The 25,424-nt window shown below is 33.7% G+C and overlaps 1 protein-coding gene across 5 annotated transcripts in view; it reads right to left on the bottom strand.

Annotated features, from left to right (window-relative positions):
- Positions 1 to 1,473: 1,473 nt before the first annotated feature.
- Positions 1,474 to 25,424, bottom strand: part of CUL3 (cullin 3) — a 94,724-nt gene continuing 70,773 nt past the window's right edge. For all 5 annotated transcript variants that reach the window (XM_057744059.1, XM_057744060.1, XM_057744063.1 and 2 more), the window contains 8 exons: positions 24,586 to 24,756; positions 23,894 to 24,001; positions 19,960 to 20,084; positions 19,258 to 19,354; positions 16,836 to 16,970; positions 9,886 to 10,072; positions 5,913 to 6,058; positions 1,474 to 3,149 (listed from right to left, as the gene is read on the bottom strand). In XM_057744059.1, coding sequence (XP_057600042.1) covers positions 3,018 to 3,149; positions 5,913 to 6,058; positions 9,886 to 10,072; positions 16,836 to 16,970; positions 19,258 to 19,354; positions 19,960 to 20,084; positions 23,894 to 24,001; positions 24,586 to 24,756 — 1,101 coding nt within the window. In that variant the 3' untranslated portion in view covers positions 1,474 to 3,017. The remainder of the gene's footprint in view (positions 3,150 to 5,912; positions 6,059 to 9,885; positions 10,073 to 16,835; positions 16,971 to 19,257; positions 19,355 to 19,959; positions 20,085 to 23,893; positions 24,002 to 24,585; positions 24,757 to 25,424) is intronic.

The raw sequence follows: 25,424 nt of genomic DNA, 5'->3' as shown, positions 1-25,424 counted from the left end.
GTAGGCATAATTGTAAAATCATTGGTTGCTACTTAAACCTTTCTTGCTACCCAACATACACACTGGGGGATGGAACATCAACAGCGCTTCACTATGGCAAGATTTTTGTCAAGAAAGTGTACCAACATCTTGGAGTTTGGGTGGTACACGTCTATGTTTATAGTGCTACACAGGTGATTCTAATACATCCTTTAGTGAGACATGCATCCCTTCCCCATTCCCTTTTAAAATTCACTGACATAAAGAACCTTACCATCACAACCACAGTTTATTTTGTGAGGCTGTGTGTTCCCTAACTGCAATGAATTTTCAATCTTTAAATAATATAACTATATAACAATTTAAAATAAACACTGTCCTGGATTCAAAAATGATAGCAGAGAAATACAATTTAACAAGTGAACAAAGAGTACATCATTTTTGCAGTTGGAAAACTATGTATCCATCCTCCTTAAAATTCTTCAAGTAAGTCGCCAAAATCTATTCACATCAACGGGATTAAACGAATGGTTAGGATGCATTATTCTTTGAGATTAAGACATTAAAAAATGAAGAAAAACAATGAATGACCTCTTATTGAAAAAAAAAAGCAATGTCAAAATGATTCACTATGCGCTTTATGAGCTAAAATAAAACTAATGTGCTAAAACATATAAAACATGTTAGGTGATCCAATTTTGTCTTTCAGTGCAGCATCATTTCCCGAACATTCAACTCAACTGCAATTGACTGAAATGCAAAGGAATGCGAACAGTTGCATCTACCAACTGTCCCAACTCAACTGCAATTCAGAAAGGTTTTAATATATTTATAAGCTTTTAAAAGCATAAATATCAAACCTGTTCTCCAAAACTTACAAGTATTTCTCTGAACTCTAGATGTGATTTGTACATCCACACTTGAGACAATGACATAAATTTAACTTGACTGATTTGTAATAGCTCAAACCAGCACTTAAATTTCTGTTTTAATGTCTCATTTAGATTTCAAATGGAAGTTTTTACATCTTTCATATTTATTAACTTGACAATCTGAGTGTTCTATTTCCCAAAGTGTTATATATACACCAATTAAATGATATATATAACGCTTTGGGAAACAGAACACTCAGACTGTCAAGTTAATTAGAAAAAGAAAAGAAAAAGAAAATTATGAAACGTGAAATACCAGTGTTTTCCTGTAGATAAACACCCTGTCATTACAGAAATTCCAATTGTGTAAAATCAGAAAGGGAAACCCTTCAGCTTTCCATTACACCTGATCTGCTATCACTTAAGTATGGTGAAAGTTCCTGAGAATAATGTTTATGATAGTTTTCATCTGTTCTTAACTGCATCATGTAAAAGTGGAAAACATACAGATTAAGAGCATAAGGCTTATGATTCTACAGTACAAATGGAGACAAAATTAAATGTAGTAAGAGCATATCTGCAAATCTTAAAAGGAAAATTATAACCCAAGACGCATGGGGAAAAATATTTATGTGGAGCTTTTAATCCATATTAGAATTCAGTTGTAACTTGACCATAAATTTAAACAGATACCATCTGAGACATACATTCTAATAAATGTATCAACAGTATCATAGTCAGTTGGTTACTTGAACTTATTAGTAACATGTCATTTTTCTATCAACAGAAATCTATAGTGGTATGCCCCAGTTACATATCTGAAACATTGTCTTAGGAAAACAAAATGAAACAAAATTAAATAAAACTGAAGATAAAAATACTCTGAAGTTAAAATAAAGCAAACTATAATCCTTGGCAGATCAGGTTAAAAATATTGGTGAAAGTTGGAAGCACAGGACTACTGACATAAATTTTCAGCACAAAGCACATCTCTGAAAACATGAAATGACGACTCTTTGGAGGACAACAGCTAAATATCCAAGAATCATCAGGTTTGAAAAATATTGCTTAATCACTTTCCAAAACGCAGCTGCAAGAACTAAAGATTTTATTAAAAAATACTAAGGTAATCATATTTATTGCATCTTTAGAATGCATTTTGAGACAAAAAATTAACAGTGCATCCCAGCTTCACCAAAATATATATTTAAGAGAGGGGGAACCTAAGATATTTAAAAGCAAAACTGTATGTGCTTTTCAGAGGGGCTGAATTAAATACAACCAGCTGCCAACTTTGTGCTCTGACATACTTGAATTAGTGAATATGTGTATACTAAATTCATTTATTTTTGTCTACAATAAATGAAATAAAAACACTGCCCTATACAATCCACTATTCGCAGTGAGTACAACAGCAAAAAATTATTGTACAATTTATACATACTAAAATATTTTCTTTCTCTAGAGATAATGCAGAACAAAATCTAATCACTGTAAGAATTTGGGACATCTCAAATTACAGTAGGGAAAAATCAAATCAGCGTTTGTGTACTGAGCCCAAAACAAAGGTTCCTGGTCATAAGGCTATTAGATTAGTAAGTGCAAGTTGTAGAATAAAGCATGCTCAAATTTTATGCTTGGGTCTCTGTATAGTTATCAAACCTTTAAATTAAACAAGACGAGCTAAAGAAATGCCTTAAGCAGAGAGAGATAATTGGGAATTGTGTCATTTCTTTTACCATTTTGTTACCCAACTTATACAATGCACAAAGTGCTAAGCAACACTATAAAAACACATTTACATGAACACTGAAGACCTGGGGAAATGAAATCCAACAATTTTATTTTAATGAGCTGTATTTTCTAAATTTTGTTTTATTTTTTCTTGTTTTCATACAGTATTGAAAACAAAACGCAGCACATTCACATTTTCCCGAGGAACTGTAACGATGATCTCTACAGGGATAAACGCTGTAAAGCCTGAAGCTCAATCAATTGATGTTGAAAACTTTCAAAGGGAGTAAAGGCTTGATCTGAATGGCCTAGAACATGTAGTACTGTAATTTAATAGAAGAGATGGTCGTCTTAATATTTAATGATTTAAAAGAACTTCCCAGTCCATGCGAAGAGTACAGTCCAATAATAAATCAAGTTTCTGAACGCATTTTATGCTACATATGTGTATACTTTGCGATCCTCAGGTGTTCGTGCCAAATATTCTCTCTCAATAAGTCCTTCAATACGTTTTTTAATAACAACTGGACTTGGTAAGAATCGAGCCTTCAACTGCTGAGTTACCTAAAAGAGAAGGTTAAAAAAAACTAATTCCTACCAGAAAATTAAGAAACAAAAACAAAAAACATTTCCATATAAACACACAAAAATTCTTATCTTTGAACAGAACTGATGTGTCATTTTAAGACTCAGATCAAACTAGTAATTTGATTATGAACATTAACAGTACAGAAAATTAAAAAGGATTCTATTTGAAAACGTAACGTATGGCTAGAACACACCTCCTCACATCAGAATGTGAATGCCAAAGTGCATTAGTAGACAAATTAGTTGGAATATGTAAGTATGAATTTATACCACCCTATAGTTTAACCATTTTGAAGCTATAATCTAATGACCTCTGGGTTACTCTCCTAATTCACAGAATTTGGGTAGCGTAATGTGCATAAGGGCACGAACCCTGGACTCAGGCTTACCTGGAATCAAATCCCAGCTCTCCCACTTACTAGCTCTGGGCCCCTTGGGAAAGTCACTTAACCTTATGAAGTTGTTGTGTATAGTTAACAGATGTAATGCTTTAGAAAAATGCCCAGTCCATAGTTAAGTGCTGCTGTTGGTATTCTTTTCTCCAATAGCTGTCAGGATTCTAGGCATTGTGACATCAATGATAATAAAACTAACTACAGCAGTAACTGAAATCTGACTATGCGCTATATCTATACATCAGTCAGTTTTGTATGTATTTATGTATTTAATGCTCTTAACCCTGCAAAGTAGGTTGTCTCATTTTACAAGTGAGAAAAATAAGCCAGAGGAAAAATGATATGAACAAATAGTAAATAGAACCAGAAGAGATGATAATCTAAATCCTTTTGCCTCTGAAGTCCATGCTTTTCTCACTAATCCACCCTGCCTCTCATGCAGATCATCCATCCATCCATCCATCCATCCATCCATCCATCCATCCATCCATCCTCCAGCTTTTCTTTTACTCCTGTTGTGTCAGTCCACTTTGAAGGCCACAATGGATTAACTCTTCAAAATCAGAAATGTCAGCACTTCACTACTCAACTAAAATCTATCAATCACTCCAATATCAACAACCTTATTCTCAAACCACTTGAGACCCTGACTCCTCTGACCCTTTCTTCTAAGCTATCAACAACTTCTTTTGACCTTACCTCCTTTCTTCATGTAAGATCACTTCAGCTGCACTCCCAAGAGTACCTTCAACTCCCTGACTCCTTTGGCTCTACTCCATAACAAGCACCCATTCTACATTTACCACATCACCCAAAAATCCACTACTCAGTTCTTCACTGAGTAAAGTAGTTTTTACACCTTTGTGTAGACCTGGAGTCAACAAATTACAGCCCATGGGCAAATACTGCCTGCTGCCTGTTGTAGATTCTTCCTGGAACATAGCCATACTCATTCGTTATCTATGGGTGCTTTCATGCTACAACTGGACATTTAAAAAAAATGTTGCCAATCTCTGGTATAGACTGATAACACAAATTTACAGGATTCAAGGCCAGCAAGTTCCCAAGCACCATAACCTCACACCCTGTTTTACATAAGAAAACAGGCCATTTCAGTTTGAAATTCCTGAAGCTCCCACCACCTTACATTTATCCATGCTTGTATCCATCTTCCATTAGAACCACCCCTGCACCCTGCCCTGGGTTCTGAGGAAGAGGTATTCTGTACATGCCTGTTCACACATTTACCACCTACCTGTGTTCTCTATACAATCCTCTTGCCTTTCTTCTTCTAGACTTGGGTACATCAATTATCCCCTCATCCCATTTCCTTTTCCTTTTGTTTTTAAGCATCCCTTCCTTCTCCTTAGAAAATAAATATAACTCAGTGTTTCCCCATCTAGAAAAACAATATCCAGAAGCCCTCAACACTTAATCCTTCCGTATTGCTATCCGTGCCCTTTCCTACGAGCCAACATCTCAAAGGATAAGCCCTCATTTGGTGGTTTCACTTTCATTTACTTCTCAAAGCACTGCCATCGAATGTCCACTCTTAATAGTCCAATGAAAATGGGGAAACTAACCAGTCACCTAATTGCCAACATGTCTTAAATGTTTACTTGATTTGGTGTTTTAACGATTTTTGAAATTACTGACTGACCACTCACCCATAATTCTCTTCCTTTGCCATGTGGTACAAAGTCAACTTATAAAAATGATATTAACTGACCTGTGGAACACAGCAGCACACTGCCCCTCCCTTTTCAGTTAAAGGGACCAATCTCTATCTAGCCAATCAAGCTAGGGACCTAAGAGTCATCCTCCACTCCTCCCTCTCATTTCCCATGATCAGTCAATAAATGCTGTCAATTTCACTTCTCATTTATCTTCATTCAGCTCTCCATCCTCAACCAATACTTTACTCAGCCCTAATCACCTCTTTCCTATTTCAATGGCTTCACAATGGTCTTCTCCTCTTTAGTTTCCTAATTTTTAGTATGTATGCACTTAATAAATAAGTTAATTTTTGGAAGTACAGGTAGTTTGTTTCACACCAAAGTATTTAAAAGCAGTGAAAAGTTTTTTCTTTATTCTTTATGTGACAATATTCTATTATTATCTTCATCACAACCACTTATCAGTTCTTAAAGTGTGCACACACCTCAATGTATTGCCATGTTTAATTATCAAGCAAGTGCCATGCTTTTAAGAATGTGTAATCTGACTATGGTTTTCTAATTTTAAGACTGTATTTTAAACTAGCTGAATACAGTACTTTCCTAAATTTAAACTGTTAAAGTAATTTTGCCTTTTCTACATTAATCCAGTCCGGAAGTGTCCTCACCTCTGCTACTAACACATTGTGCTGCATCTTCTTCCTAGATTTCATTATCCGCACTATAGCAGCTTCTATCTCATGCTTTCTGTCGTCATCTACTTTCTGCCTTGTTTCTTTCCTTTCTGGGTCAGATTCACCTTGTTTGGCGGCAACTAAAAGAGAAATAAAGACATTTACCATGTGATTATCATGTAAATTTCAGATGTAATGAAAAAAATGTTTCTAAGCAAACAATATAATTTAGAACTATCCAGAGAAAAATCAGTTTCAACCACTGAATATATATTACATGTATACTTATTAATTCAAGTAAACATTCAAAAAGTGCCCAATTCTATGTTTACTTTAATAAATATTTAAATAATTATCAAGCAGTGATATAAAAATTCTTCAATTCTAAATTATTTTTTAAATATTAGGAGTTTAATTTTATAGAGATAATAAAACCAATTTTACTTTCATAGAATTCAATTCGAGGAAAGAAAAATGGTATCTGAATCTATCTATATTTATTTAATTTTATTTTTCTAAAGATTCTTTTTGATGGGGACCACTTTTAAAGTCTTTATTGAATTTGTCACAATATTGCTTCTGTTTTACGTTTTAGTTTTTTGGTCCTGAGGCGTATGGGTCCAATCAGAGATTGAACCCGCACCCGTTGAATTGGAAGGTGAAGTCTTAACCACTGGACTGCCAGGGAAGTGGCTGGATATATTTAGCAGTAAAAGTATCAGTAAATAATTTTCATTGCTTGTGACTTCCAGAGGTTAATTAGTATTTTAACATCGTGACTCCATGTTAAACCTCACCAAAAGCATCTAAAATAGATATGTAGGGACTTTTAAGAGGACGAAAGAGTATGTATTGCCAGGATTTAGTTAGCTAAATAAAAAAATTTAAAAGTACCACTAGAATGTCAATGAAACTCCGTAACAATTCATTTGCACCTCTCATCAATTATTCAACAATTTCTTGTCATGTATCTTAGCAATTTTTAAAAGTCACAATCTTATTATCATTAATGCAAACTATATTCCACACTTTAGGAGAGTCTTACTCTGTTATTCCCTATAGTCTTCAAGGCAACTGCTAAAGAATTCAGTATAAAAGTCCCTTTCTCTTATAACTTTGCTCTAATTGAAGTAGCAGAGAAAGAAAAGTGGTAACTGATTTTTTTGTTTATCTGGTCAATAGGAGATTCATGTGAAGTTTCTGGAGGTAGAAATGAAAAATTACAAAGAATCACATGAAACTTTGCTGACTCAGGCCTGGGCACACCCACGAGACAGCAGACTGTACAATTTAGATCATTCTGGTGTGCATATGCACTCAGCTGTTTCTAATTAGAATCCTTTGTTTAAGAATTCTGCTTTCAGTGTCTTCTCCCAAGTTAAAGATAATCAATACCTTCACAAAAAAGAGTAAAATTAGATTAAAATGCTCAAATAAGGAAGAAAAATGCTTTTCTTCAAAAATTCAATGTCATAAGAAAAAAAAAAAGTAGAGGCAGTGGTTTAGATTAAATAAGAACTAAAAAACATTAAAATCAATGTAATGTGGAACCTTTGACTGAATCTTGGATCCAAAAATTAAGATATGAAAGGCATTTTTCACACAACTGTAGTCAGGTAAATATGGGTGATACAAAGATGTTCAGAATTATTAATTTTCTGGGGTGTGATATAGTATTACAATTATGTGGTAAAATCTTAATTCTGAGATATGCTCAAGTATTTAAGGGGGAAGTGTTATGATGTTTGCAAATTAAGTTAAAATGCTCTAGGAAATATATACATATATGAAGGGGGAGGGAGAGCAGGAGGGTAGAAATAAGGATGCTTGAACAAATGTGGCAAAATTTTATCAATTATTACAGCATTTTTAACTTTTTCTGCAGATGTAAAAATATATAAAATAAAATGGTGGAGGGAAAAAAGAATTTTTTTTTTAACAATCCAGTTAGTTCATCTCAGTTTGGTCACCTAAATAAATACACTACAAGATAAATGGGAAGACTGTGGTGATAAACACTGAATGATGATGTCTTTAAAAATGTGAGGGTGGAAGCTCACTCCCAGAACCTAGCACAATACTCTCTGCATTTAAGAGCATAACAAGGGTATCTGCTGTGTAAGTGGGTACAGAAGTATCTAGATGTATTAAGAGGAAAGGGACAGAGAAGGTGAGTGGTGGTGGTGGTGGTGGTGTAGAAGGCTGTCAACTATGGAAATTACCGTAAAATACAATGAATCATTCTTTTCAAAAGTTGTGCTATTTAAGTAAATGCTTTTCAGTTTTTGCTTGAATGTCTATTACTGACTATGGTAAAAAGCAGCATAAGTAGGTAAAATAAGTGTCTCTGAATATTTGATTACGTGCCTGAGTACTTTCTCGAAAAGGTAAACATGTATTTTGACAACTTTAAAAAAAACTATGTGATCACAATACTTATCACCAGAGAGAAAATTTTAATTTCCACAAAATATCAGTAAGAGCCAAAATAATCTAAGTACCATTTTAAAATGAAAAACGTTTTTCTTTACAGAATTTTACAGCTTAAAAGAACTTTAAAAGGTCATCTAGTCAAATTCATCATATATACTATATTCCTATTTTAATTAGGTTTGAAATACTATACACACACTTAACACCAAAAATTAAAAATCTATGAAGAAGACTATTCTTTTTTTGATAATCACAATAATATTTGACAATATTTGCTGGGCATGATGGAATCTTGAATTACAAAGACAGTTATTTATTTAGGATAAAGCAGGGTGAGGCTAGGTAATCACATATATAGTACCATATATCCTCCAAATCTGAGATACAAGTAAGTCCTGAGATTCAAAATCTAACTCTGCCCAAAACTATAAGGCCATATGTCTTGCACTGGGGCAAAAGATATTTTATTTCATGACCCTCCTTAGCACAGTTCTGTTTTATTTTTAATATACATCTGTGTCCCAAATATATGGATCAATTTTGATGATGAAGATAAAATACAACGATATGGTTTCTGCAACGACAGGACAAAGTAGTCAAGGTTGTAAAGAGATACCACCCTGCTTTGAAAAGAATATCCAATTAGGGTCAAAAAGAAAGAAGTGTATATACAAAGTTCTTGAATCAATGTATTCTGACCATCAACTGTGTATTTAACATTGAAATAATTTTAAAGACTATCTTTTATTAATAATGTAAAAATTTTCAAACCAGAAAATCATAGTCACTTAAAAAGTTTATCTTAAAATACTGTTTTACTACACAGATGTATTCGGTATAATGGATAAATTACCACTGGGAAGCTTATCTAATACTAGTTTTGAAACAAGGTAGCAAGTTACAGTAGTGCTTTAAAAATCAGCAAAGGTAAAGTGCCTTTTTTCCTCCTTAAACACACAGAAAATAAACACCTTACATTGTTAAATATACAATGAATAGGATGTTTACCGTTAACCTAAAAAAAAGCTGTACAAAAATCTGTTCACAACAGTGATGCCTGTTTTTAAATTAGAAAGATAATATGGGTTTTTAAAGTCTGAAACAAAAAAAAAATTATCAAATATAAACAGCTGCATTTAAAGATCAAATTTTAAACAGGTAAACTTTCAATTTTGAGAAATTTGTAAATCAGTTTTAAAAACAGACACCACTATTAGTTAACTCAACCAGTTAAAAACAATTATTTTTAAGTATTAATATATTCATAAAATTGTATTTCACTTGCCTAAAACCATATGGAAAAAAGTACTTGTTCACACTGTGAATTACTTTTTAAAATGCTTACTGTACTTAGATTCAACTGCATTTCAACTGGAACACATATTGATAAAAACTGCTTTATTTTTTAAGCCTATGTGTCACCACCAGAAAAGCATTACTTTTCAAAAAACAGAAATCTAACAATCAAGAATTTTTTTAGAAAAAAGAAATACATATATAATTTTCTTTTAGAGAAAAATATAATTCCAGATACCTGTTTGAATCTTGACTCTGTGTAGTTTGGATGTGAACTGATCATTAACTGTAAATATGTGACCATTTTCTATTTCCTTCGACTTGGGTTCCTTTGTGAGGACCCGCTGTGTTGGTTTACCACAGGCGAGGGACTGCAGGGCTCTAACAAGTTCTCTTTCAGGGATATCTGTCTCTTGTTGAATTTCCTGAAATTCCATCAGATTAACATAATTAGACTTTTTGAAAGATTAGATTAATCAGTAAGTAAAACTGATCAAAGAGTAGTTAGGTAATTCCATTAAAAAAAAATTTATAACAAAAAACTTCCTACTATGACACTTTACTAAAATCTCACTTATTTGAACAAACTAGAGAAAAAGGTGGTTCAAATTACAAAACATTGAAAAGACATGTACTTTTAGTTTCAGGGATATAAAGAAGCCTAGTCTATGAATGTCACCAGTAGAGATTATTAGGGACCTGGCTTTAAAATTTAGGTAAAAACAAAGTTTTAACCAACACATGACTGCTAATTTTAGAAATACTCTACAATCTTCCTCCCAAGTTTATCCACACTACTCTTTTGCTTAGCAACTTCTTTCCTAGAAATAAACAAAGTAACCCTGAGCTAAGGTCTTCTATCATACTATCAAAATTTACAATCCAAGCTGACCATATTTACTGTCTGTATAACCAAATGAAAAAAAAAATTTAAATATCTGGTAATTAATAATAATCATGAAAAGCAATATGAAATCTGTTTTGAAGTGCAGGTGATAATTTCTGCTACATATTATGGTATCAATAAAATGTAATACTAAAAAAAAGCAGTTCAGGAAAGAGTAAATGTATAACTTTTAAACTCATATTCTTTTAATGTCAATGGGACAGTGAGAGAATTGTACGTGTATATGATTTAGTCCCTTTACATATACAGGTACTGTATGGCGCAGCAAGACTTCACATTAGGATATATCATTTTGATTCACTGTATAAAGCTGTTTTTTTTCTCAAAAGGAGCTCAGGAAGAGTGGGCATAGAGATGGCGTATGTATGTAACTGATCTGGAGAGAACTGTTTTCCCTTTCAGAAGTCTCTGAGGAGTAGTTTAGGCTTTTCTAAAGGACTGTCAGGTAAGTGAGGACTGAAAGAAATGTGAATTTTAGTGATGATGCACATTCCTTTGCTCCGAATGATCTCAGTATGTCTACATAATTTAGACACATAAATGCTAATCTCAGCAAATTAAATAGGTGCTATTAATACTTAGAATGTTAATTGTAATTATTACATACATGCTAAAAGTGACTTATTTACACATATTATTGTTTAACCATAGTCAACGAACTGGAAATATCTTCTTAGGTGGTATTTTACAAGAACAGATCATTCCAAGAGGTAGCTACAGATCTTCCTCAAATTACAATGGGGTTATGTCCTAGTAAACTCACAGAAAGTTGAAAATGCATTTAATGCACTTAACCCACTGAATATCCTAGCTGAGCCTAGCCTACCTTAAACATGCTCAGAACACTTACGTTAGCCTACACATGGGCAAAATCATCTAACATAAAGCCTATTTTATAATAGAGTGTTGAATATCTCATGTAATTATTGACTGCTATACTGAAAGTAAAAAGCAGAATGGTTGTGTGGGTAGAGAATGGTGGTAAGTGTATCGTTGTTTACTCTCCTGACTGCCTAGCTAACTGGGAACTGCAGCTTGCTGATGCTAGCCTGGGAAAAGATCAAAATTCAAAACACAGTCTCAACTGAACGCATATTGCTTTGCACCATCATAAAGTTGAAAAATCTTAAGTCAAACCACCATAAGTCACGGACTGACTGTACTGCAATTCAATATGTATTCTTCTATGCCTTCTTTTATACATCTACACATATATATACATGAATACAAATACACATATGCATGTATGTACATGAACATACCTATACACTAGTATTAATGTTTACATACAAATAGGATCACACATACAAATTTTTCTATTAACTTGGTGACTTTCCATGTTTGCACAGAGAGGTTAAAAGGGAACTCTACAGTACTGCTCTGTCATGATATGGAGACTGAGACTGTATCCAATTTTGTGATGGAGCATGCATTTCTGAGTAAAAAGCTAGGTTTCTGAAGCAGGTTTCTAGAAATGCACTTGTTTCCTCAGAGTTATAAAGATTTTATATTTGACAGGCAGTGACAAACTGCCTTTCAAGTTGCTTAACTATTTAGCTTCACAACAGTTGTAGGCATTTACTCGTCTTTTTTCTTTTGCCCATCTATTGGGCTAAAAATGCTGTCTCATTTTAATTTGTACTTCTATAACCAACTGGAGAAAAACTCATCTCTTTTATGTTTACAAGATATCTGTAACTCTTCTTCTGTGCTTTATCTATTCATATTCCTCCAATGTTTTCCTACTCAACTGTTTTTGTATTGATTTATTGGTGTTCTTTACATATTACAGTTTTCAATACTGTTGCTTGTTTTAAGTAATTTCTCCTAGTCTCTTCATTTTATCTTTTAACTTATTTCATCATATAGATGTTTTATTACCATTTATGTGGTTAAGTCTGTCAGTCTTTCTCTGTCATGTTGTCTACAAACTTTGTCAACTCCTGATATAAATTTCATTCCTTTTTCTTTTCTAGTGTGTTAATTAGGACCTGCAGAACAAGGCTGGAGAGCAGTATTAAATGCAGGTATCCTAAATTGTTCCTAACCTTAACGGGAAGGTGTCTAATATTTTACTACTAAATTACTGTTTGCTTAGGTCTCTCATTATATACACTTTTATGCCATTAAGGCATTTCACTCTATTCTTAGGTGGCTAAGAGTCCCCCATCTGGAAATAAAAGGGGACCACCTTTTTTCACATGCTTTTTATAGATAAGTAGAAATCACAGATTTTCTTCTTGAGATGTCTGGTAATACAGCAGGTGCTCAGTCAACTTTATTAGTATTATAAAATCTCAATAACTATTTGTTAGCAGATTCCTTCTTTCTATTCCAGGAATAAACCCTATTTGGACAGAATGGATTATTATTTCAACACACTGCTGAATATAACTTGCTAATATTTCATTTAAGATTTGTGTATTCATTTTGAATATCCTATGGCTTCCTTTTCTTTTTTGTATTTTCCTTGTTCAGTTTTAGTAATAAGGTTATGCCAGCCTCAGATATTTCCCAAGCACAATCTGTGTATTTTGTTTTCTGAGTACAAAGATGCCTGTAAAGCTTTCAATTTTAATTTGCATTATTCAACTCTTCTATATTTCTTTTTTATTGTATAGTTAGTACATTTGTCAGGAATTTCTGTAACTGTGGAGTTGTCTATTTCTCCTTGTACTTCCAACCATTTTCCTTTATATATTCTTATGTCACATTAATGATATAATTTCTCAATGAAATATCATCACTGTTGCTTCATGGTTTTCTATTCAAATTCTGTCTGACATTAATTTTGCTACTGTCTACAATTAGCTTTTATATTTCAGACTCATTCTCAGAAATTTTTAAAAAGTATAATAACATTCAGAAAAATATGTATTAATATCCATACCGCTTTCAAAAATTAAATGCTAGTTACTAAAATCCAAGGTACAGAGTATTATATTATTTCCATATTTTAGCTGTTCTAAATCACAATACACACTTCGTTCCAAAAAATATATAAAAAGAGGAAAAAGTCTTAGCAGTCTGACTAAGCTGCTGGTACAATAAATGCCACCTTTTCTAGGCAGTTTCCAAGATGGCCCACAATGTTTTAACCTTGTGTGGTCCCCTCACTGTATCAGGGCAGACTTGAATGACCAACCAAATAAGGAAATGACAATAAGTGACTTCCAAGGCTGGGTCATAAAGGCACTGCAAGTTTTGCCTGGGTCTCTTGAATTACTTGCTCTAGGGAAAGTCAGCTACCAGGATTGCAAGGACAATCAAACAGCTATGTTTCGTGAAGCCCATGTGGAGAAAAACTAAGACCTCTTACCAACAGCCACATGCCAGCCATGTGGAAGAAGGTATACACCAAAGGTAATTTCCAGCCCTAGATAAACATTAGATGACTGAAGCCCCAGTTGACATCTTAATGTAACCTCATGAAAGAGTCCAAGCCAGAACCACTCAGCAAGCCAAGCCCTTCCTGAATCTCCAACCCACAGAAACCACAAAAGATAATAAATTGTTAATGGTTGTTTTAAAACATGAAGTTGAGATTTGTTATGTAGTGTTAAATAACGAACATACCATCTTAGTGAACTCATAAAGAATAACAAAAGATAAGAGATCAGCTTCTTTTAATAATTACTATAGTTATTTTTAAACTGTCTCCTCTAATTTGTGGAGACTTTTGTAAAACAGCTGTCTAATAAAACTTATGCAGCAGACTATAAGCACACAGCGTGATCATGAAAGACAACAAACTTCATGTGCCTTTTCACTGTTCCCTGGTCTGAGATGCAAGCAGCCAGAGGGCTTTGAGCCACAGGAATGGCATTTTACATATGCCACTTATGCTCAAGCTTCTGGTTTGTGAATCAGCTAAAATTCAAAATATTAGAGGAATTTTCTATTTAATTTTACCTTTTACCTAAATCATTGCTCATTAGCCTCAATGATCCCAAGCTAATTGGGAAGGAGAAAAGTAAGCTCGAACCACTAAAATTACTAGCAATTCCAATAACGGTGGCTTGAGGAAATGAATTTATGTTTTTGTTTATCCCATTATTTTTGCCAGCTCTTTATAAAGTAGGACTCTGAAAACCAATTCTAGCATTTATCAAGTAGCTTATTTTGTTTAAAATACATTATCCATGAGAGCAGCAGATTAAAATATCCAAGCTGTTAGAGATAATTCAATTCCACCTGTCTGAAAAGGCTTACAATGTTTGAGTAAGATTCTCAATACTTACGTAATCAATATTCTTAGGCCTCAACCACATATAACTTGTATTTGAAAATTAGAGTTATTCCCTAGGTAAAACACACCTGGAAATTTATAAGAGCAAAACCTCTTGGCTTAGCCACTGACCTAAAACATTTACATTTCAAACTATTTCCTTGAGGTGTATCACATAAAAATAGTCATCTCTTAAGTATATCATCATCACATAAAGAGAATATGAAGATGAATATTAAAATAGGCTTAGAATTTAACCGCGCTCTTCATTTCAAACAAACATTTCTTCCTATGCTCACCTATATCTGAAAACTGATTTTCAGTTAAGTATAAATACGGCAGTAATTCTATAGCTTTAAAAAATATTCATTCTTAAATTTAAACTTATTAAAAAATCACATGATCCTCATTTCAACTTCAACCTGCTCATTAAAGGTATGGGAAAAGACTAACTGAATTTAATTCAATCAAATCATGACAATGGGAGAAATGAATAGGTAATAAAAAGTACATTATAATATTTATAGTTACTCTAAAAAAAAAAGACAGTTGACACTATCAAGATAGTGTAAAATCAGCATAAGGATAGACATAAAAATTAATGAAACAGACCAGAGTGTGCAAAAATAGACCCACATACATATGGTCAACCAATTTTTTTTTTTTAAATAAAGGGGCCAAGGTAATTCAAAGGGAAAAGAATAGTCTTTTTGACAAGAGATGCTGAAATGAACCACTGAATACCTATGTGGGGGGGAAGAGATAATTCTTAATCCTTACCTCTAACCACACACAAAAAAATTAACTTGAAATTGATCATAGACCTAAACACAAAAGCAAACACAGAAGAAAATCTTCGCTACCTTGGGATAGCCAATAACTTCTTACATAGGATATCAAAAGCACAAAACATAAAAATAAAAAAGTGGCCACTGGACTTTGTCAAGTGGACTTTGTTAATATTAAAAAGTTCTGCTCTTCAGAACTTAACATTATGAAAATGAAAAGGCAAGTGTCAGACTGAGAAAATATTCACAGTACACAGATTTGATAAAGGATTTGCATCCAGAATTTATAAACCCAATAAAGATATGAACAAAAACCACACCAAACAAGACACATAAATGGTGTATGAAAAAATGAAAAATGTTCAACGTCGTTAGTCAAAGAAAGAAATTAAACTCACAATGTACAGGTACAATTACATACCAGCTAAAATGGCTAAAATTTAAAAGACTGACAATACTAAATTTCAGAGAGGATGTGGGGTGACTGGAACGCTCCTAACACTGATGGCAGGAATGTAAAATGGTAAAATCACTTTGGGATGCAATTCGGCAACTTCTTTAAAAAGTTAAACATATATAACTCTATTTACTAGAGTCTAAATCTGATAACAACCCAAGTGCCTGTCAAGAGGTGAATGGATAAAGAAAATGTAATAAATCCATATAATAGAATATCGCTCAGAATAAAAAGGAATAAACTATTGAAACTATACACTCAACAACATGGATGAATCTCAACAATATTATGCTATGAAGCGGGACAAAAGTGAAGTGTATTATGTAGTTTCATTTATATGAAATTCTAGAAAGGCAAAATTAATTTATAGTGATACAAAGCACACCACTGACTGCCTGGGTCTGGGGATAGTGTGAAGAAACTGACTACAACAGAGTATAAAAATTTGGGGGGTGGGTAATATTTTCTACCTTGATTTCAGTGATTGTTGTTACACAGGTGCATATACCTGTTAAGTCATTAAATTTTGACCTTGGGATATGTTTTATTATATAAAACTTACACTTCAATAAGCTGATTTAAAAAAACCTAATGAAACATGACCCAAGAAATGTACGACATTCATATTTCTATGGCTCAATTTTATGCTATATTTTTTTCTCTAATTATACTCTGAAAGGTTATTACTCAAATCCTCCTCCTTCTCAATAATAATAACTCTAAAGGTTACTCAAACAAGAAAGACTCAAGTAACAGATGAGAATTAGAAACAATACAATTGGTTAAAATTCATATAACCAACCCATACCTCAAATGTGTATTTTTCTCTATTATTAAAGAGCATTAATATGGTCATCTGGAAAGTAGAGACTTGCAAAATATGCTTCCGTGTATTAGAGCCAGTTACTTGTGCCCCTCCAACACCAACTTCAGATCCATCTTCCTGTTTAATTTTTTAAATATAAAAATAGAAACAAGATATAATTATCTCCTATTAACTTTAGCAGTATGTCTGAGAAATAAGCTCTGTAATGCCCAAGCTCACCTTAACAAAATGATATAACTCATTACTATATAAAAAGGAAATGTTATTTTAAAAGTATACGTGTATATATATGTGTATATAGACGCACAAAGTCTTTATTTAGGACTGTCCCATTTTTTCCCATTATGAACATTTTTTTTTGGCTGCACTGTGCAGCATGTGGGGTCTCAGTTTCCCGACCAGGGATCTAAACCCGTGCCCCCTGCATTAGGAGTGCAGAGTCTTAACCACTGGACCACCAGGGAAGTCCTCCCATTATGAACATTTTAATGTATTCAAGCAAGTAATGAATCAATAATTTCTTATATTTATAGCTAAAATTGTGTTAACAGTACACAGTGGACTTATAAGATACCACTGTCATTATACTACTGCCCTAAAGTAGTAGGTGTGGTATGATCATGGTAAGAGATCAAACAACAACATAGGATAGGGGGAAAAAACCTCTGCCATCCTTAAAGCCTATTCTTGCTCTATGATTTAAAAGTACAAAGTAGAAATTTAGTCCTCAATAATTAATATATGAATTATGCTTTTAAAACCTACTGATCTGTTTAATAAGATTTCAAAAGATAACATGACTAGGGAAAAAAACCTCTCCTTTAAAACAGAAACAAGAAAGCAATAATTAAAAGCTGAATTCTTTAGTATTTTTGACCTTCCCACTTACAGTTAAATATATAATAGTGTCAAACAATTTTTTTAATTAATTTATTTTTTGGCTGCATTGAGTTTTTGTTGCTGCGTGCAGGCTTTCTCTAGTTGTGGTGAGCGGGGGCTACTCTTTGTTGTGGTGCGTGGGCTTCTCATTGCAGTGGCTTCTCTTGTTGCAGAGCACGAGCTCTAGGCGTGCGGGCTTCAGTAGTTGTGGCACACAGGCTCAACAGTTGTGGCTCGAGGGCTCTAGAGCGCAGGCTTAGTAGTTGTGGCACATGGACTTAGTTGCTCTGAGGCATGTGGGATCTTCCTGGACCAGGCCCAGGGCTAAAACCCGTGTCCCCTGCACTGGCAGGTGGATTCTTAACCACTGCGCCACCAGGGAAGCCCCTCAAACATTATTCAACTAAATGAACTCTAAGGAATATTTCCCACTTCAATTAAATATCAAAATTAGAATATGTATATATGCATTTTCAACATTAAAAACAAACTGTGGTGTTACAGTGACTTATATAAAAGTAAGACTTTAATTACAATATTTAATGAAACTGGGGACTTCCTAGGTGGTGCAGTGGTTAAGAATCCACCTGCCAATGAAGGGGACACAGGTTCGAGCCCTGCTCTGGGAAGATCCTATATGCCGTGGAGCTACTAAGCCCATGCATCACAACTATTGAGCCCGTGCTCTACAGCCCATGAGCCACAACTACTGAAGCCCATGTGCCTAGAGCCCAAGCTTCACAACACGGAGAAGCTACTACAATGAGGCACCCGTGCACCACAATGCCACTCGCATCAACTAGAGAAAGCCCATGTGCAGCAACAAAGACCCAACACAGCCAATAATAAATAAATAAATAATATTTAATGAAACTGTTATTTGCTGCCTACATGACAAAAGATATTTTTCTTTAATTTTTTTAGAAGCCTTTTATTATTTTGCCATTTTAAGGCAAATGACCATGATTTGATTTGTACCAAGCAATGAAAGTAAATTATTACTTTAACCCTCACAATTTTACATATAAAAAGGCAATTATTTTTTTTTAAAGGAAGGCACTTGTCTAGTGTATTACTAATTTTAAAATAATCACTTCAGTAACATTTTGTACAGTTCACAAATCTTAAGTGTTAGCTTTCCTGGTTTCAATTTATTGGAATTAAGGATTACAGGAGACTGAGAATTTTGAAAAGGGATTCATGGCTTTATACGCCCTCAAATCAAGCTGCATTTTATTATTTTATGCAATACTACATCAAGTATAATCTTATAAATAAAACACATTATATTACTTATTCCATAAGTAAGGCCACTGGTATAGTCTTCATATTGTCAAATAAAATTAGCAACTAAAGGAACAGAAGTAAATAAATCAAAGCTGAATTTTCCCTCTTTTTAATATTTGAAACAAGTAGGGAAATAAAGAAATAAATAATTTATTCAAGTCAACAAAAACCAGAAATCAGTGCTATAGACTAATTTTAAGTTACTTAATAAAAATATCTTCAAACTATTAATATTTACCTTTTTAACTGGTCCATAGAAGGTGGCATTGAGATCTGCAGAACCCATATGATGCTGGAGTGTGAGCTGTCGACCACTGTGTTTGGCTAAGTAAAACCTTCAGCAAATCAAACCAGGTTTTTGAGACTCATACAATTTATATATTTGAAATTAGAAACTACCAACCCTTAACAAACATATATGTAAGGAAGACTTCAAAAGCTAAATAAAACCTTAGGAATCAAATTCAGTTCCAATTTTTTACAGAAAGGAAACCATAAATAAGGGGCCGAGTAGGGAGTGGGTGGAAGACGGAGAGAGAAAGGACAGACCTAAGAAACTTAGCTAGACAGTAAGCGATAAAGGTAGCACACTAAATACTTTCTACTGGTACAGTTATTTGCCCCTGGTTGCTGCTCAGCCATCGCTGTTTACACGACTACCTTTCTCCATAGTTAATCCAATAAACAATTCACCCCAAGCTAGTGGCAAACATCAGCAATACAAAATATGATCCTAACCATGGCACCAACACTGAAGAAAGCAAATTAACATTCCTCTGAAAAGTTTATGCAATTCATCCTTACATATTAAAAGCATAAAGAATAACATATTAAAAAATGGAGTATATTCCTCTTCAATCAGGGACACTAATAAATGCTCAACTTTATCTCAATTCTGGACAATGTGTACCTAGAAATACTAAGTTTGATCTACATTTACCTTCTGAATATTTCAAAAGCATGTCTTGGTGCTGGCGGGATGTTGCACTTTGGTGTGGCTGACTGAGTGGGCCAATATCCTGTTGTGAGCACCCGAACTGTGAGATCAACACCACCTAAAGAAACCTGTGGAGAAGAGAAGAAAGTGTTCCCCCCAAATTAGCTAGGATGTGTTATCTGCTAGGATGTGTTAGAGTTACCAAAGTACTTACCTCCATACCCAACATCCAGTAAATAAAAAACGTATCTTCTTAAAAGTTAGACTCACCCAATGTTTTCCTAATTTTAACTATCCTGACAAATATTTATAATTACTGCTTAAGATGTTGACTTTACAATACTGATCATCAAAGCTCCTAGCATATGAAAAAGTCTTACTAGTATCGTTGAAAAGTACAAAGTTTCTGGCCCTTAAGATTTTTTTCAGATAAAATGTCAAGAGGCCGTATCAGTATTATTTTAGAGAAAATTCTAGAATAATACACCTTTCCTCTCAGCTTTTAAATATTTTTACTGCCTTAACACAGAAACAACATATTTCTAATATCCCAGTCACATTTCAACTATATTGACCAAAACTTTCATGTTTTCACATGCAGCTCACATTCTAAGAACCTCTGCATAGGACATTACATCCAGTTCTACACAGTAGGTGCTCTGTAAACATTTGCATATTGTTTGACTACCTCTACAAGATATACTCTAGCATTACTGTCACAAGTAGATATTTCTTTTTAAACAAATTACAATGTTAAGAAAGCAACAATAAAGCACATCAACAGAAATTCTAAAAGGGGAAATATCTTCATTAATATTCACAGCTTGTTCTAAACCATTATTCCATTTTTACATAACCTGGATGATTTAGTGGTAGAAATTCTTTAAAGAGAAAAACAAGTTTATAAACATCAAGAAGTATTCCACACTCAGATTTCTTCATCAATACCTAATAAATGATTTACTCCATTTTAAAGGAGCTGAGTCTAGAAATCTTAGATGACACATAGGAGAGATGATCACCTCAGAGACTCTTAGGTGATGAATGCACAAGTGCTGAGAACTGTGTGTATATCTGCAAATGGGAAAGGGGGTCACGACTTGGTTCAAACCTCTCAAGACAATAAAGTCTTTTATCTCTCTTCCCATACTGCTAATACATCTTGGTTCCTAGTCTTCAAGCCTTTCCTCAAAATGTTGTTTTTTAAAGAAGGCCTTCCCTGATGAGACTTCCTTGCTACAGATTTTCTCTGTATCTCCTATCACCAGCTAAGGTACTATGTAATTACTTGTTTATCATCTGTCTCCCAGATTGGAAAGTAAGCTCCATCATGGCAGGGATTTTTGACTATTCTCTGCTGTATACCCAGTGCCTAGAACAATGTCTGGCAAATGAACAATGAGTTATTTGTTATATTAAAAAGAGAAAAAGAAAGAATTTCAAGGAACTATTACTCTAATGGTTTGGACCTTTTCTTTCTAGCTATCTTAGTAATATTTTTAAGCCATTAGGCTTATTTTCAAAGATCGCACATGACAGGGACAAGTGCACAGAGACAGAGGTACCAGAAAAGTCTATCTGGATATGATATGATTTGCTGATACAAATAAACAAATATGATAGCAAGGTGGTTTTCCTGTCCCTGTTCCCAATAAAAAATAAAAAAGTAAAACAAAGGACAAAATCCACAAGTACTTAAATTTTCTTCAGCATAATAAATGCAACTTATCTAAATAAAATATACCACAGGTACTGAGTTTTAAGAGAAGTACTTGTTAATATAACTCCTAAAAGTAAATAAAAGAATCATTCTCTTGGTATATTTCAACAGGCCAAGAACCTTTAAGAAAGTTACAGAGAATCATCGGAGGATTGGTTATGTTTTAAAAGGGCTCCAAGATTTCAGAAAGTTCAAGATTTGTTTTGATTACTCTATCACTTTCCATAAAATCTTTGTAATGAAGATTAAGGCTTAGGAGACTTAAAGCTTAAGATCCTTAGTGTATACAATTACAAAGTAGCCAATAATTGCATGCAAATAATGGCCTTACAAAGTGGAAGCTGCAACCAGATTAGCAGATATTTAACTCTGAGCATCTTGATAAGTACTCTACTTACTGGGTTAACAAATTATGAAACAAATATTCCACCATAAAGTGCAGGATATATCTGAATAATTGAAATGAAAGAATGGAAAATGCACAAACTTCACAGTAACAGAAAATTAAAAAAGCAAAACAGAATCTGATAAAACTACCTCGTTGAATAATCATCCCCTCTTTTCTAAATAACACAAGTGCAATAGAGTGGTCATGAGTCAATAAAGATCGTAATTTTCTTATCAAAAGGCCTTCAACTATCACAGATAAGGTAATTAGACACCTAAAAAAAACAGTAAGGGTGTTGGACCCATCCGGGAACGTTCCTTTACATGGTTTCAAGAGAGCACTTATTGCAGACCAGGTTATCTTCTGATAGCTCTTAATACGTGTAACATTAGTGGAAGAAAAAAATAAAGAAAAAAATGTATCATATGAAAATATTATTTTATCAATGCATTAGACAGAATGAAGCACAACTCCATTAACAATATAAAAAAAGAAAAACATCTGGGATAATCACATTATTTAGTTCCTGCCCACCCAAATTTCTTATTTATCACAGTCTTTTTCCTGCTCTCAGCTTTTCTCCATTGCAAACATCTGAGGCAAATCATACTATTTATAACAGAGGAAACAGAAGTCTCTCTCAGTCAGAATGCCTTAATAAATATAAACATCCATTTCTACACAATTAGGTATTTTCAAATATTCTGTTTGTGATGAGACTGTGGGACCAGCAGAAGTGATGATCTCATATTTAAATATCAAAGAAAAGACCTCCAATTTTTTTTTCAATGGTTGTGATATGTCTTAATTATAATGTGGTATATGGTCACCTGAGAGAGAAAACTTTAAAGAAAAAACGTGGAGTTCTGTGAACTTAAAAGTTACAGTTGAAAAACAGTTAAAAAGAAAAAAAAGAAAAGAAGAAAAAAGGGAAAAATGTGAACTTCATTAAACCCCCACTGAATCTTCACAAAAACCCCACTGGACTCCAAGGCCAATTTAATTTGCAGTTTACTGCCTTCTGGGAATCACAATACAAAACCACATTTATAACACACTAGCACCAGCATTTTTATAATCAGCTGACCCCCTCAACAACCCTGAGGATGTCAGGCCCATTTATCCTGATGTTTCAGATGAATAAGAATACTGAGGTACAGGAAAGTCAGGTAACAGTTCTAACATAACACCATCCTGGGGTAAAGTAAAAGGAAGAGTATTAAAACTCAGTAAGCCTGCCTAAGCCTGGTAGTCTTTCTATAACCTATAAATGGTTTTAACAGCAGAATCACTATTAACTATTTTGTACATTCCTTCAAGTGGGGAGGATAAACTAAGTCTTATAAGAATAAGAAAAAATATTTTAAGATTAATAGTTAGAAAAAGAGGTTATATGGGGGAAATAATTTTAAAAGAACTCAGAGACAATAGGTATGATGTCACTAATGACATTTAAAGAAATGACATGGTGGGGAGGGATAAATTGGGAGACTGGGATTGACATATACACACTACTATATATAAAATAGATAACTAATAAGAACCTGCCACATAGCACAGGGAACTCAATACTGTGTAATGGCCTATATAGGAACAGAATCTTAGAAAAAAAAAAAAAAGAGTGGATATACAGAATATGTATAACTGATTCACGTTGTTGTACACCTGAAACTAATACAACACTGTAAATCAACTATACTCTAATAAAAATTTTAAAAAAATAAAGAAATGACACCAGCAACTCTGTTATCTGAACGGATGAAAATGCCCACTACAAGAGACTTTACATAAACACATTTATGTAAGTAGAAGTTAAAGAAGACTCTTACCCCAGTTGCCTGTAGATGTTGCCTGAACTCATCCATCGTTGTGTTTGAGATGCTCATATCCCTAAACATTCCTTCCAGTTTTGATGTGAACTGACACCCACATTCAGTCTGTGGAAGAAAAACACAAATATACACAAATAAATGATCAATTTTACTATGAGATAATGTACATAGAAACTCTTCTATGTTACTGCCATCCTTTCTAAGTCTTTCCAATAGTTGTTCTGTCTGTGCATACCAAATTTAGTGTGATTAAGACGAACCCAAGAACTTTACTGTAAAATGCAAATTCCCAGACTTTCTCTGAGATTCCCATAAACCTCACTGAAGGTAGAGCCCAGAGCACTCTGTTTTCAACAAGAAACACCCATGGCAGGTGACACGGATACAGGCAGTCTGTGGACCCCACTTTGTGAAATAGAACTATATGGCGATATTCCCTTTACTGCTTCCCTTGCACTAATCCTCCCCCAGATCTCCATGAATGTATCTGCCACACCAAGAGAAATTCCAGACACTGTGAATGTCCCAGAACTTGAACAAATCTAAGCACAGCCTGCTCAAAAAAAAATCTAGTTTTGTTAATTTACAGAAATATTTTAAATCAATTAAATATTTCCCAGTCACTTGTGTTTGGTGTTCAGTTATGTGATTAGTTAAGGACACTCCATTCCATCTTAAATACATCTTACCTTTAACTTAGAAATCATATTTTTTTCAGAGTCATCAGAAACACTTTTATTTGTGAGAAGTCTCCTTGCCAAGTGTTGCTTATAATAACGTTCAAATACATCTTTTTCTTGCATAAACCTAAAAAGGACCATTGCCTTATCCAATATTGTTTCTACTTCTTGTTCTGTTAGCTGCAAATCAATTAAAAGCAAATTTAATAATTACACAATTTTAGTTCTACAAAAACTGCATCATCAGTTTAAAAACAGCACTGTTTGATAACAAACAAATATCTGGTTGAGATATGTCAGAAGAAGGGATGTAGTGTGAGAAAGTGCCTCGTACTTCATACAGTATTTCGACTCTTACATTCTCATCTAATGCAGCATTAATCAGGGATTGCAATGGAGTTCCACTCCCTAGTGGGCTACCTCTGAAAGGGAGGCATGAAGTGATACATGACTGGATTAAAGGATGACTGAAATTGAGCAATGAAATTTTAATCACATAAAAGAATTTTACAATGCCCTTGCATAATATCTAGGGAGAAACTTACATGGCCAAAAGGCAGATATTTTTATATAAGCTGATTTGAAATCTAAATTGTGCAAACAGAATGGTAATAATGTGTTATAATACCAAAAGTTAAAAGGCCTCTTGCCCCTAATCTTTTAAATAAGGGCAAGACGATACTGTGGCAGCTTGTATTAAGCTTATATTAAAAATTATGGAAGACTACTCAGATGTCTCTTCTCTATTTGGTGTCCTTAATAATCTTCCTCTTGTTTCTTTGTTATAGATACCTATTTGCTGCTTTTCCCTTTTGTCTCACAAATCCAGTTAAGAAGACCAATTTACA

Source organism: Hippopotamus amphibius, chromosome 8 (assembly GCF_030028045.1).
Source record: "Hippopotamus amphibius kiboko isolate mHipAmp2 chromosome 8, mHipAmp2.hap2, whole genome shotgun sequence".
NCBI classification, from domain to species: domain Eukaryota; kingdom Metazoa; phylum Chordata; class Mammalia; order Artiodactyla; family Hippopotamidae; genus Hippopotamus; species Hippopotamus amphibius.
This window is presented reverse-complemented; position numbering and strand designations above follow the sequence as displayed.